At 32.0% G+C, this 15,051-nt stretch overlaps 1 protein-coding gene across 3 annotated transcripts in view; it reads left to right on the top strand.

The window, feature by feature from the left end:
- Positions 1-15,051, top strand: part of alpha-Cat (catenin alpha) — a 68,339-nt gene that overhangs the window by 26,715 nt on the left and 26,573 nt on the right. For all 3 annotated transcript variants that reach the window (XM_035350282.2, XM_035350281.2, XM_085814053.1), the window contains 3 exons: positions 3,545-3,637; positions 7,625-7,781; positions 13,301-13,501. In XM_035350282.2, the coding sequence (XP_035206173.1) occupies positions 3,545-3,637; positions 7,625-7,781; positions 13,301-13,501 (451 nt within the window). The remainder of the gene's footprint in view (positions 1-3,544; positions 3,638-7,624; positions 7,782-13,300; positions 13,502-15,051) is intronic.

Below are 15,051 nucleotides of genomic sequence, written 5' to 3'. Positions count from 1 at the left end.
TACATATAAAAGCTGCTCTAATTCTTATCTTTTTACTCTGTTTACAGTATTGCTTTTGTAAGAAAATTCGTGATTTACTCCACTGTGATTATGCGTACTTGGTACACTTTCAGTAATATTTTCCCAATACATTATATCTTTCCCTCTTTAATCATAAGTGTGACATGTTAGTTCTGAGCTGCTATTCATGATTTTCTATACGGTTCGGGTCATCATCTTTTAACTCACTACATATCCCTGTTCTCAAGCCAAGTTAGAATGCATATATGACCATATGCATGTGTATGAGAGGAAGTATATGCAGTATATCATTATCTAGAATGACTTAGGAGTAATTCTGAAAATTTTCACGATTGTTCTTTGTTAGCAGAATGATTATATTCTAATACCATAGCTTCAGGAATTAATTTTACTAAAATTGTAAAAAGAATTCCACCATAATTATTTAAATCTTCTCCAGCTATTTCAAGACTTCAAATCTGAATAGTAATGGTAGCATGTAATTGTCTCATTTCCTCAAAAATAATTTCACAGGCCTTAAGCCTAACAGTTGTTTGCATGTGAACATACAGTAATTTTGGTTTTATCAAATTATTCTATTAAGAGTTTAACAGCTAAATAATAATTATTTTGCATTAATGTTAGCCCTTGTGTGTGCTTTTGTGCAGAATCCTGTAAGAAAAATTTTAAATTGTTAAATTTGTCAATTTTTGATAATTGTTTATTCTTATGAATTGCACTTCCAAATCCCTGCTATTTTTGTATTTGCTGTTGAAAGATACTGTTTTTATTTTGGCAGTTTGACGTTAGGATAATTAGTAACTATCCCGTCTTCAAAAATTCTAGAGGATTCAATGTAGGCATCAATTTTACTTTTGTTTTCATGTGTGCACTTAAAGTACGTTTGTAGTTTTGATTTGAAAACTAGACTAGATTTGAAAACTTTTTGTGGTATTTGTGGCTTGTTCAAACATCAGCTTCAAGCATTTCTGAATCACTTGTAATGCTTTCTATGGTAGAATCTAGGTGTTAGATCTGATTAGCTTTCTTTTCTAACTGATGCTTTAAATTAGCTGTCTTCAACCTTTCACACCCGAGGGCCACATCAATAAATTCACAAAGGTCCACAAGCCACATCAATAAATTCACAAAGATCCGCGGGCCACACGTTTGTCAGAAAATTTATATAAAAAAGGGAGGTTTGTTTTACAAGACTACAATTAATTCTAAGCGAAGAGATAGTGTTACAGATTTGTAATATATACATTGGTTCTAAAAAGTCAAGTGGAAACCGAATTTAAATGTTTTGCAACATTTTTTAACTATGGCAAAAAAAGTATAAAGATGATTGTACAGAACGATGTTGCAAAATGCATTTACATTGCAAAATGCATTATTAAAAAAAAATAAATGCATTACTGGTGGGGATTGTAGTTACTTTAGTTTAATGCAAAATTTGACATTGTTTATTCTTGATTAAAGTTTCAGTATCCAGTTTAATCTGTGTTGTTGCAATCCATAAAAAGCTGTTGACATATGCAGGTACTGCCAAAGATAGAAGACATGAAGAGTGCATGTTTACGAATTCCTGGATACTTGTCTTTGGTCACGTCCTTCAAATAAAAATCAATTAATGTAGGATTTTCAAGAAACTTGCATTTTTATTGCAGAGTCACTTTGTAAATCTATAAATTCTAATTGAAGTTCAGGTGGAACACTTCCAACGTCTACTGAAAATGGTTAGGAGAAAATTCTGATAAAAATTTCATTTTCACGAAAATCTGCTTTTGAATACCTCTTTCAAATTTGAAATGCATTGTACAAAATTATTTGAATTCCATGTTGTAAAGTTCTTCACACACTCCATCAATTTTGGAAAGTGAGTGGAATTCTTATTTAGCAACTGACTTGCAGACAGGATTAATTTTGTCTCAAAAGCTTTCATAAAATAATACAGATTGTGAACAAGTAGATCTTTTTCCAGTAAGCAGTAGTTCAAATCATTGAGATCATTTTCAGAAACTTTTATTTCATATAATATCAGGCATGTCAATAAAATGCTTTAAATATCAAGAATAAGAGAACAAAAAGTTTTTTTTACGACAAAAAGCTGACAAGGCAATTTTTCTTGAAACCAAAATTTCTTAAAATTCTTCAATGCTTCCTCAAATTCAAATGTGGGGCCACTAAAATGCCTTCAGCGGGCCACGGGTTGAAGACCCCTACTTTAAATCATCCAGATCATAATCAGTATCGTCTCTTTAATGTGTTACTTATTTTACTCATACATTATAGTTGAAGAAGTTGGAAAAAGCTTTTTTTTATACTCTCTAACATCTCTAATTCACTAGGTTGTGCCATTTTCAATTTCTAAGTGTTCAATCAACAATCTGTTGAAATAAAATAGACAGTTCTTATGTGGTTCTTGATCTGATGAGCTTTAGGGACAGTAATTTGAACCTATTTTAGATATTAATCCTTTAACATAATCAGGGACAACTTAACATCTTAGCTACATTCTAAACATTAGCAAAATTTTAAAACATTTGGGGCGTATCATTCCCACCAATTGTCTAAAGTGTGCAGCAATATATATAGTTTCATATGTTTTCTCATTTTATTATGTTTGCATGTAGCTCTCATGTTCCAAAATAATAAGTTATCTCTCTGTTGAATATTATGTTTCTTATCCTTTTAGAAATTAGATTCTAGTAAAATATGTTAAGTCTGCCTAGTCTGTTCATAAAATTTGTGGATTAATATTGTTTACCGGGCAACACTTACACAGTACCAAAAGCGTGACAGTCAGAATGTTCTTATCCTTTATTTGAGTTTTATTTTTCTAAGGCATATAATGAAAAATTGAACTAATAGAAAGATACTTTCTGATTATGCACATTCCCATTTCATCACTAGGTTGAATTGCCATGTTTTTGGCATATTTTAAAGCATTCACACAATAATAACCAATCCACACATATGCATACTAGACGTGGATTTACATGCTATTTATTTGATCATCATTACTGTATAATATATACTGTAAATATTAGCTATATTGATTTTTCAGTTTTTTTCTTGTAAAGTTTTTTAGTTTCTCATAACATGCTCTGTTCTGTTATTTATGAACAGAACAATACCTGTGGCCTAATTCACAAAATCACTAGTGAGTTGGTGACTTTTCATGAGGGGTAGAGAGAATGAAAAAGGGCCAAAAAAGAAAATCAGTGTGTAAAGGAGATTTTTTTTTCTTTATGAAGAACAGTGTGTTAGTGAGTTACTGCGAAGTTTCTCAATAAACTTGAGAAAAATAGAAATTAAATTTGCCAAGCGATGAAACAGATTTTTAGAAGTGTGTAATGCTTCGTTCTAGCATATGCATCATTGTAGTGAGTTAAAGCTTGCCAAGAAGTGTGAGAAGGTATAACTGAATGATATGATAGAAGATAATGTTCAACTGATTCATTTTCTGTTGTGTGTGAAATTCAAGTATAAAAATAACATTTTTAATAAGGAGATTTTAAATGGTGTGTGTTATTTTCAGGTAGCCAATCTTGCATGTTCCATGTCCAACAATGAAGATGGTGTAAAAATGGTTCGTTTTGCTGCTGCACAAATTGGCAATCTCTGTCCTCAGGTTTGTGATATTATTTTTTCTATTTAATGTTCTGTCAGACCAAAACTTACCAGTTTATATGTGTTTTCCTTATGTGTATCTCATTAATGTCTTTGAAGATGTGGCAATCTTAATTAGATGAAATGATAGAAGTGTACACTTAAAAGTTGTAAAAGATGTTCTTAATCAAATAAAATTACCCTTCATTTTAAAGAACATTCTTCAAATGAAATTCTGCTTCATTTTTTGTTACAAGCATTTAGGAATGTAATTATTTATAGTTTAAATATCTAGTTCGTATTTTATCAAAAGACTGCAAGATAAAAAAAAATGTATCTGTAAAATCTCTGCCAGTCAAATTTTGCATAATTTTAAACTTTGACAAATTTCTGTTCCATTTAGACTGGGGAGGTGGTTATCAGGGGTGACCGTAGCACAGCTCGCAAGCTATGGCCTCCGAGTCATATGCCGGTGGTACGACTCATGTGCGAATAAAATAACTGTATGAAATATGGTGAACTTAAACTAATCTATAGCCAAACATAATTATTTTATTTCATTTCTTGTTAAGAAACTTAATAATGTTGTTCAAAAACATAAGCAAAATAAATAAATAAATAAAATAAAATAAAAATGAAAGTAAAATAAAAATATTGTACTCTAAAAATAAAAATAATTTTATCAAATAGTTTTGAAGTCTTTGGAAGTTAGATTTGCTTATGAATGCTTTACCAGATGGACGGATTAATGCTTATAGATGGAAAGGTCTGCCAAATTTCTGAATCATTAGTAATGGTAGAAATTAATTTGGAGTGGTCTGTGAATGGAACAGGAAATGCATGTAATGCATCAGAAACATTTAAGATCATACAGAATTTGATACAATTTAGCAATGATTTAGAATTCATTTTGACGTTCAAATTGATGAAAAAAATTTTTGTGTGGTATTTTTGACTTTTTACGATTATATTTTTTAATTAAAACGGATTTAATTTCTGCTCGATTAAAACTTATTTTACTTCTTGCCTTGTGTAAGAGAAGCAGAATGCAGTGGTTTATATTAATATGTGAGAGTTGACTGTAGTAAGGTGTTGCAAATAATTTAATTGAAGAAATGAGCTTGAACGAAATGAAATTTCTTTTAATTACTTTCACATGACACCTCATCAATTCGATGATGAACTTCTAGGGTTAATTGAACTATTTATTCAAAAGCAGAAGACTAATTTTTGTCAGAATATCCCAGAAACGAATCGTTTGGACTATAGGAATAGGATATCCCAGGAAAGGATTGTTGTATATATCTAATTTATTTATGAATTTTGTTGAATAATTAAAAAATCCTAATTGCATGATTCTATTCTGGAGAGTAAATTTTTCATGTAGTAAAATACCATAAATGTATTTGCATGATGTGTGAACTTTTCCTTAGATAAACTTCCCTTAATTGGTTTAAATAATGCAATAAAAAAGTATATTTTGTTTAAATATATGTAGGATTTACAGCATTACTAAATTAAATGTCACACTTAAAAAAAGCAGTTATTTTTAAGTTAATAAACATAAATTTTTTAAAAAAATATTTTAGTTTTTGCCTTATTTTTTACTTTAAATGCAACTGTAATTACTTCAATTAGTCATTCATATATTAATGAACAGCCACTATCTAAAGGTTTATTTTATAAGGTCACTTTTATCTAAAACTCATTGAAGTAACTGCATTTTATATAATACTTCTTTGTTTGCGTTAAAAATTGAATTCCATAATTAGCAAATTTGCTAATGCTCATGCAAAAGTTTTTTAAATTAATGAAAAATTATCATCAAGATTAAACCTGTCGAAAAGTGGTCATGCATGTTAAGAAAAATAAACATGAAGCCATTAAAATGCATAGAAGTATTCCATGAAATCAGATACATGCTAGCGAGCTTCTTTTCTGTATAAGTAACAGTTTTTAAAATTTTTTAAACAAATGGTTTACTCGTCACTACTCGTTTAAAATTTAGAACTTACTAAGTTTTTAATTAGATGAAACGGCAACTTTATATTAATACCAGTATCGCTTTTGCTAGTCTCATGTCAGCCGAAATAGAATCAGATCACAGTAGTCAGATCTTCTTATGAATTATACCAAAGGCTCGTTGTCAAAAGAAGGATAATGCACACAATGCCGTGTGAAAATTAGGTTTGTATGAATGATGAATGAAATGAAAAATAAATGCAAGTTCTTGTGTCACCCCCCCCAAAAAAAAGTCGCGGTAGATTAAAAAAAAAAAAAAGTATACTGTACCATCATCAAACGTAGGAAGCAAGGCTTGAACCCACAATACAAGCCCCTAGTGAGAGCTGAATTTTTACTTGAGCATGTTACATTCCCGCTAAGGTACCTTGCGGGTAAGCGTCGTTTTCACACTTCACTTTCAGGAAACTGAAAAAGCATCTGGGCTGCTCTGAAACTAGCTATAACATTTTCTGTAACTATTTTTTTTTAAATACCAATTCCATTACACCACTCTGGTGGCGCTTGAATCAAAGTCTTTTGAAACATTGGCTTCTTGACACTTAAGAAGCCAACGTTTCATCCACTAGGCAACACAAGCAACCTTAAACTAATGTAGATATTTTTTTAAAAAATTCAGAATCTGGGATTTCGAAATCCATTACTATTTTCTTGCAACAATCTATTGCTTCAGATTATTCTGTAAAATTATCAACAATATATCACTTATGGTTGATTATTAAAGTTTATTGCTACTAATAAATTTGAGAATTTTTCTTTAAATAATTTATAAAGCTATTTATTCTATTAGCATATGCATTATTTATATTTTATCTTAAATTTTTATTAAGATTAGTCCATTTGAGTTTTTTTTTTTTCATCAAGAATTTCTAGTGCAATAATTTAAAAACCATGGTATAAACTGAACGTTTGAAACGAGATGCCTGAAACTGACGCATCAAAAAGTTGAAATTAAGTCAACTCACACGGTCTCCGGCCATCCGGCAAAATGCCACCTCTGAACTCGCTGATTGGTTAACGCTTTATGCGTGACCGCATTGGTGTGAACGCAGCTTAACAGGGATGGCCAAACTTTGTTTCAGCATTCTAGGAAAAAATATAAAATAAAAGACTCTAGGTTGTAATGAAGGCATTTTGAGGAAATTTACATTTATTTATGGAATTTTTGTAGTTGTAGAAAATGTTTAAGAATTTGAAAATATATCAGCTTTTATGTCTGAAATGTATTCTTCCACCCTTCCCCTTAAAATAATCTTGCATAATTTTAAATTAAGGCCTTTGAGATTTAAATTGCTAACAAATGAGATGACTGCTTTTATAATTTTACGCAGGAAATTTATTCTTGTATTCATTTGGCATTTCTGCTATGAATTTGATATTTTATGTGCTTAAATATTTGGAGTTTTCACATATATGGTATTCAGTCTTTCCCTATGCTTTCCATGTAGTCAAGCATTTACTGTATATAAACAATTGATTATTTATTTAATGCACTTATACAGGGTGAACAAAATGGCATTAAGGTCATTGCATGTATTGTTGTATATAGATTGTCATAGACTGAGCATTATTAAATGTAAGATAATGTAATGTTTAATGCACTCTTGACACAAGAATACAAGGACAGCTTATGTCATACAGAATGCTCACCTATAAGAAATGAATTTAGTTCACATGTTTTATACATCATATGTAATGCACATAACAATCTTTGAGAATTGTAATAGGAACCATTTAAAAACATATTATACTAAGCTAATGGAAGTGCACTAGAATACATGATTAATTCTTGCAAAAAATAGCTAGGCAAACATAAGATTAAAATACCAGTATCTAAGTATAAGTATGCAGCGTCTTATACTTATCAGTTATTAATCATTTTGAAATTAATAGTGTGACAAAGTATTATGCTTGAAAATTTGTACCAATCAAGTTCTGTTACTCATATAGTTAGTTACTGCAACACATGTTTACTGTACTATTTTAGGTTATAAATGCTGCTAGAATTTTAGCTGCCCGTCCTCGATCTAAAGTTGCTCAGGAGAATATGGATGCATTTAAAGAAGCCTGGGAAAACCAAGTGAGAATTCTAACTGAAGCTGTTGATGACATAACTACTATTGATGATTTCTTAGCTGTGTCTGGTAATAATTTTAAAATCACTTTTTCCCTAAGCATCAGTACTGCTGTATTAGTAACAGAATAAAAATAATATAGAATGATAAGTGCTGATGTTTGAATTAACTATGTGATAATGCATTTATCGGTAAACTTGTGAAATCTATGGTGTATAAACTATTATAAATTCATGCTTGAAACTAAATCTTGTAACTTTCCTCTTTTTGGTATTGAAATAATGCGTAATAAATTTAATTTCAGCCGTCTATTTTATCAGAATGTATCTATTTATTTGCCTTTTCCCCAAGCTAAATTTCACCATTGCATAAACAAAAGTAAATACTGCTTCTTACTGTTTTAGGTTTTTTGAGCTTTTTCTTTCATTTTCTCTTGCTCAGGATTTTAGTCATGCTAGGATTTGGAATATTTGATGTACATTGAAAAATCTGCACTCTGTTAATTTTTTTGTTATTTATAATATTTATTAATATCCATCACAATGAATTTTTTATGAAAAATTTTTATACTGTGTGTTTATTTTATTTGTATTTATTGGTCTTTATTTTAATATAAAATAATTCTCCTGCGTGTAAACATGAAAAGATAAAATTATATACCAATATTTAGCAGTTTATGTTTGTTACAAAAGTTTATTTTTTGTTCGCCAGATACAGTTTGAGATTTGATTTTTGTCACTTCTGTGTTATTCAGCATCCCAGGTTATCTGACACTGTTCATTAGTCCTATTAATGTCAGGCAATTGAGAATCTAGTCGATCATCTGAAAAGTTCTGCAGTTTTTCAAATTAACACACATTTTTACTTCCTTGTACGAAGTAAAAAGGAAGTAAAAATGTGTGTTGTTGTAATCACAAAAAGTTTCAGGCAGCATATTTCAACGAAAATATCCATTTTGACTGCTATTGAATGAAATTTAACGATGTTTTTCCGTGGTATCTGTACGTAAGAACAGAATAAAAGAGTCATTTCCTCCTAAAAAAATATAAAACTCCTTTAAAATAAATTCTGAAGAGAATTTTTCGTGGCATCTGTACGAACCTCGCATAACTCAAAAACAAGTAGCCTCAGAATGTTGAAATTTTGTGTATATGACTGCTATAACATGTAGATGTGCACCTTGTATTTTGGTTGCAATCGGACGCACTAAACGCATATAAATATATTTATATATATATCCACTCTGTCACCCGGCTCAGTGATCTCAGTTTCTTTACTCTTATATGTTTGTAAATTCTACATTTTTTGCTTTAAAATTGATTAAATTTTGTCGTTTTTATCTTCCGGTTAAGGTTTTTGTGGATTTAGTAAATCTGTATGCAATATTTTTAGAATTATCAACAATTTTAAAGTTCTTTAAGTGCCGCTAAGCCTAATAATGTTTTTGATGGCGGCCATTGCTTGTTTACATTTGAAACAGCAGACTAGTGGATTTGTTGCCAATCTAGAGAAACTTAGCTTCGCAACAACAAAAATAACGCCTTCATTTATTATTGCCATCCTTTCTGGATTTTTTTCAAGGAAATAAGTGTTTAAGATTTACTTCATAATTTTTAATATAGATATTTTGAGTCTTTTGTATTTTTGCCATCTCGCGGAGTGAGAACTGAATTAATTGAATGAGAAATACTCCATCGTCTGTGAAAAACCGTTTCTTTTTTGTTTTGTTTGCTTAATTTCTTTTATACATCATTCTAGCTTTATTATAGTATTTGAATAGAACATGTGGCAACGATTAGATAATTCTTTAAATGATATAAATTTTATGCATTCTGAGTTATAATATGAACGAAATATAATACTGTTAAGTGAATCTAGCACCAGAGTGTCGCTATGGTAAACAAATACTAGAGTGAATTTTAAAGAAAGCATTTATTCTATTGTGGTTTATGCGCTGTCGGCGAAGTAGATTTAATTCAATCCAATAAGTTTAAATGAAATGCAAGAAAAAATGCATATAATTTAATATTCCATACAAGGAAGTCATGTGGTGTACACATCAGATTTTTTTTTGATTATTTTAATGCTGCTAAGGAGTTACCAAGATTGGAGCAAATATGTTTCCACTCATGTTGCATAATTTTTCTTTCAGTACAGCATTAAGAACAGAGAACCCAAAATTTCATTTTTGTTATATTATACTCTTTCGTTATAAAAAAGGAAAAATTGCTAATCAAGCTGTTTATGAAATTTGTGCTGTGTGTCATTAAAGGGCTTTTTTTGGATCACACAGTTCAAAAGTGGATTGAGAAGTTGAAAGGCAGACATTTCATCCTCCAAGATGAAGCCTGCTATCGATGACAATCCTCTGTAAAAATAATCTATGTATAAAAAGAAGCCATTGCTAAAAATCTATATTATGTAGTTCAGGAACTAACAGACAAAATAAATATCCCCAGATGTACAGTACGTGATCATTTGAAGAAGATAAAGATATGCAAACCACTACAATGTATGGGTACTCGATGCTTTAACAAGGCAGAATATGCTCGCTTGAGTTTCAGCATGTGACTGTGCTGTGAAAAAAAAAAAAAAAGAGCTTCTCTCTCTGTCTCTCTTTTTACACTGGTGTGCAAAAATTAAGGACGAAGTCGAAAAATTAGCATATCAGCTGAACGAAGAGGCAGAGCGGACAGAAAGACCAATCAGGAGATTAAGTCAGGGGATGTACGGTAGCACATGCATAGATATGCAGGTAGACGTAATGGGGGAGTGTCTGAGTAGTATAAAGCATGTTGTCGGTGTTAGATCAGTATTTCTGGCAAAGAGATTGCACGCCGTATAGTAGTTAAAATCACACCGAGTTGCTGCCTCAGCGAGAAATGGCGAATAATGAATCTGTTAGACGATATCTGGATGCTTTTACCCGAGGTCGAATCATTGGGAAGTTGGAGGAAGGCCGCAGTGTGACAAGTGTGGCTGCAGAGTTCGGAATTGCTCACAGCATCGTTTCACGACTTTGGAGACAATTTCAAACTACAAGGACAGCTATCCGGGGGTTTAGTAATGGTCGTCCACGAGGAACCACACCCGCAGATAACCGGTATATTGCCTTAGACCAGAAGAAACAGGCGGCAGACAGCGGGAAAAATCGCTAGACACAGGCGAGTGGACGACCGATATCGCGTTTTACCGTGGTCAGAAGACTGCACGGTGGTGGTCTGTTTGCACTACGCCCTGTACGGTGTGTACCTCTAATGCCTGCCCATCGGAGAAGGCGTTCTCTGTGGTGCCGGGAACACCGGAATTGGAGAGACAATGAAAGGGGACGAGTACTCTTCACAGATGAGAGCAGATTCAGTCTGAGTAGCGATTCTCATCGCATACTCATCTGGAGAGAGTGGGGAAGCTGCAATCATCCCTCGAACATCATTGAAAGGGACAGGTATGGAGGTGGCGGTGTTCTCGTTTGGGGAGGCATCATGCTTGGTAGTCGTACAGACCTTCACATCTTCGATGCAGGTTCAGTCAACGGGACCCGTTATTGTAACGAGATTCTTCTTCCATATGTGCGTCTTTTTAGAGGCGTTATGGGTCCGCAGTTCCTTTTCATGGACGACAATGCACCATGTCATCGCACAGTAGCTGCCGAACAGCTCTTAGAGAGTGAGGATATTGAACATATGGATTGGCCGGCACAATCTCCGGATCTAAATCCCATCGAGCATGTATGGGATTTTCTAGGCAGACGCTTGGCAGCTCATACCTTACCACCGGTAACGATTCCAGAGCTTCGATTGGTGCTGCAAAACGAATGGGCAGCAATGCCTCAACAACTCATTGACACCCTCATTCTCAGCATGGGCAGACACTGTGAAACCTGCCTAGCAGTCAGGGTCTTTAATAGGGGAGATCATATCCCCTATTAAAGACCGGATGTTTCTTGCTGGACACCCATCACAGGGATGTTTCGGCCTTCAGTCGCATTGCGCTCCATGCTACTTTTTCAATAAAGCTTCTTTTTATCCCTCTGATTTCTCTTTTAGTAAGTGTTGCTTACATTACTCATGTCCTTACGTATTGGGGATCTTATGGTATTAAATGTGTTGATTTGGAAAGCTTTTGTACAAAGTTATATTGAAAAAAACCGTCTCATCCTTAATTTTTGCACACCAGTGTAGTCCAAAGGGGCTTTGTCCCTGAAGGACTATTGTTTTCATTTTGCATTGAATCACTATGAACGGCGAATCACTTTTCTGACTGTTGCCACCAAATGTTAGAGTCCTGTATTATATTTGAAGAAATTAAATAATGAAAAATCTGCATAAATAATGTATATTTCTCACATTGTGATAAAACAACGGTACCTAGAGACACCAAATTTTGAATAACGTAGTCCTCCACTCGAAAATGAGCATCCAGAAGCCCAAATTTGGAATTTGTTTTATTATCTATTTCATATTTTGCAAAACGTTAAGGAAAGTTTTAGTAACAAACTCAATATTTAAAAGCGAGGAATGGCAACACTCTATGGGGGGAGGACTTTTTATCTCCAGCACACGGAACTGTGTATTGGAAATTCTAAAGATATGCTCATTTTGAAATTATTTTGCGACATTGCTATTGAACTTAATTTTATGGTTTAAGTGCAAAGAAGTATTTAATAAATAAAGGTAACACACAAAACGTTAAAAAAACACCCCTTGTTTTGTAAAAAAACACTCAGTATTGTTTTCTGTATGGTGGATCTACACAGGAATTGGCCCTCCAAATCAAACAACAAATTCAGAAAATTACTGTTTCAAAATGGCAATTTTAAAAATGGAAGTTTGAAACAAAGCACCCACAACTAATCAAAGTGTTGCTTTCCGTCATAACAATGCTCAGCCTCACATTCTGATGAATGTGAAACAAAGATTAATTGAATAATATGACTGGAATAATTTGTCATGTCCTGTAGTCACTAATCTTTGTTCTCTTGGATTTTCATCTCTTCAAGTCACTTCAAAATTTTCTGAGCAGTCTGAGCTCACTTTATTCACTATCACACAGCACCTTAATGGCTTCTTATGAATAAACCTAATGACTTTAAAAAAATTATTTTCTTGCTGCGGGAGAGATGGCAAAATGGCACAGAATGGTGCTTTTGTGTTTCATTCAAAATTTCTTGTTTTGTACTGCTTCATTTGTATTTTCGTAAAACTGCAGAACTTTCAGGATGACCCATTACTTTAATGCTAGTTCCTCCCCTCCACTTCCTCAAAATTTCACATTAAGAATTGTGAATCTTGCATTAGACAGAAATGAATAATGAATTATCATATCACTAAACATTGGTGGTACTTCAACTGTTATTTAATTTGAATTCATCTAAAATTTATAACTAAGAAAAAAATAAGGCAGTACTTTTTAGAAGCATTTTCAAATAAGAATGTGGTTTCATTGCAAGTTTTTATACTGTTTCATCTAGTTACCTAAAGTGGACTACTATTCTTAGAATTGTTTAATTTCTGAATTTTAAGGAATGGATAACTTCTTAACTTCTAAACATATTGCTGGTTGTCTGAAGTACACTTTTTTTATTCCAGAAAATCACATCTTAGAAGATGTAAATAAATGTGTTCTCGCATTGCAAGAAGGAGATGCTGATACTTTGGACAGAACAGCAGGTGCCATTCGTGGGCGTTCTGCTAGAGTCTGTAATGTAGTTGCGGCTGAAATGGATAATTATGAACCTGGAATTTATACTGAAGGTGTACTGAAAGCCGTAGCAGTTCTCAGAGATCAAGGTAATTTAAGACACAATAACACGCCGAATAAATACTAATTCAGAAGACAAACAACAAAAATCAGCGTTATATTTACAAAATTTCCACAGAAATTTAAAATTACAAAATTTCCACAGAAAACTAACTGTGGGAAATTTTGTAAATATAACGCTGATTTTTGTTGTTTGTCTTCTGAATTAGTATCAAGGTAATTGTAAAATTATATTAGATGTGCATGTAATACTTGACATTTATATACCTTAAGCAATTTAATTGTTATTTTTAAGCAAAGTTCTTTGGTACCTCTGTATTATACAAATACCTTATTGTAGTTTGGTGATATTTTACAGAAGAAAGGCAAATATAACTTATAATTGTGAAACCTTATTTTATACGTATTATTACTTATATGTCTTATATTTTTATTAGATATTTATATGAAAAATCAATCAATATACTTACATACAAACAGGTTCTCATCTCTTTTCCTGGGATAAAATTGTATGGTGATCAGTTCTAGTTGTTTCTTTTAACAGCTTTGTTGCAAGATGCTGTGTTCCTGCAAAAATTCCATAAAAAAATTCTTCTGTTACAGGCATTTGCCTGTAACAGAAGAATTTTTTTAACTTAAGAATAAAACTCGCATATTTTAAGAATAATTTAAGAATAAAACTCGCATATTTTAAAATTGAGTTAAGGTAAAAAATATCACAAACTGTGTTAAAATAAACCTGTTGTAACTTGAAATACAACAAAGCATGATAATGGCAATATTGCTTCTTGAAATTGGAAGATTATCCTGCACTTGGTTGCCACAGTTTGAACCAATTTGGTTGTTTTGTGATTTCTGCTAAGGTGACTGTGCTAATATATGTAAGTACCATTTTGTTGTGTACTTACTGACTTTTCACTGTATGCAAGAAATGCAGAGATGAAATAAGCAGTGGTTAAATGATTTCACAAAGTGCTGGCCAAGGGATATCTAAGCAGACTAATTAAAAATGTCTGGATTTATGTCCAGAAATTAAATGTCTGGATTTATGTCCAGAAATTAAATGTTTTAATTACTGGATTTTGTCCAGTAATTAAAAATTTCTGTCTATTTAATGTCATTTTGGTGATAGAGGAGAGAATTTTTTGTTAATTTGAGAAGGGAAGTAATTCATACTTAATTTGCTTAAATACTTAAATTTGAAATTTGTGAGGCACTTTGTCCCCTTTTTAAATTTGGGTATTCCTTAGCTTTGGAATTGCTATAAAATTAGTTGATTACATAATGTGACGATTTCAGTTATTTTAAGTTAAGAATTATTTTTTAAAACAAAGGAGGATGAATTACCATTTTGGAGAGGTTATTTTTTTTAATCATTTATACTAAGTTGACTTTGTAAAAGTATATAAGAAGTTGTATATACTTTTCCAAACAAAAAATATTTTCATTTTTGTTGTTTGAAAGTGTAGGTGATCACTTTAAGCTTGTTGTGTTATGCTGCTTAATTACATTTTTTTTTTTTTTTTTAATTTCTTCTGACTTTTGAATGTCCTGTCTGCAATAAAAAATAAAACCTAAT

This window comes from Stegodyphus dumicola, chromosome 3, assembly GCF_044657685.1.
Source record: "Stegodyphus dumicola isolate Sdum_Otavi_A_Nest chromosome 3, ASM4465768v1".
Taxonomy (NCBI): domain Eukaryota; kingdom Metazoa; phylum Arthropoda; class Arachnida; order Araneae; family Eresidae; genus Stegodyphus; species Stegodyphus dumicola.
This window is presented reverse-complemented; position numbering and strand designations above follow the sequence as displayed.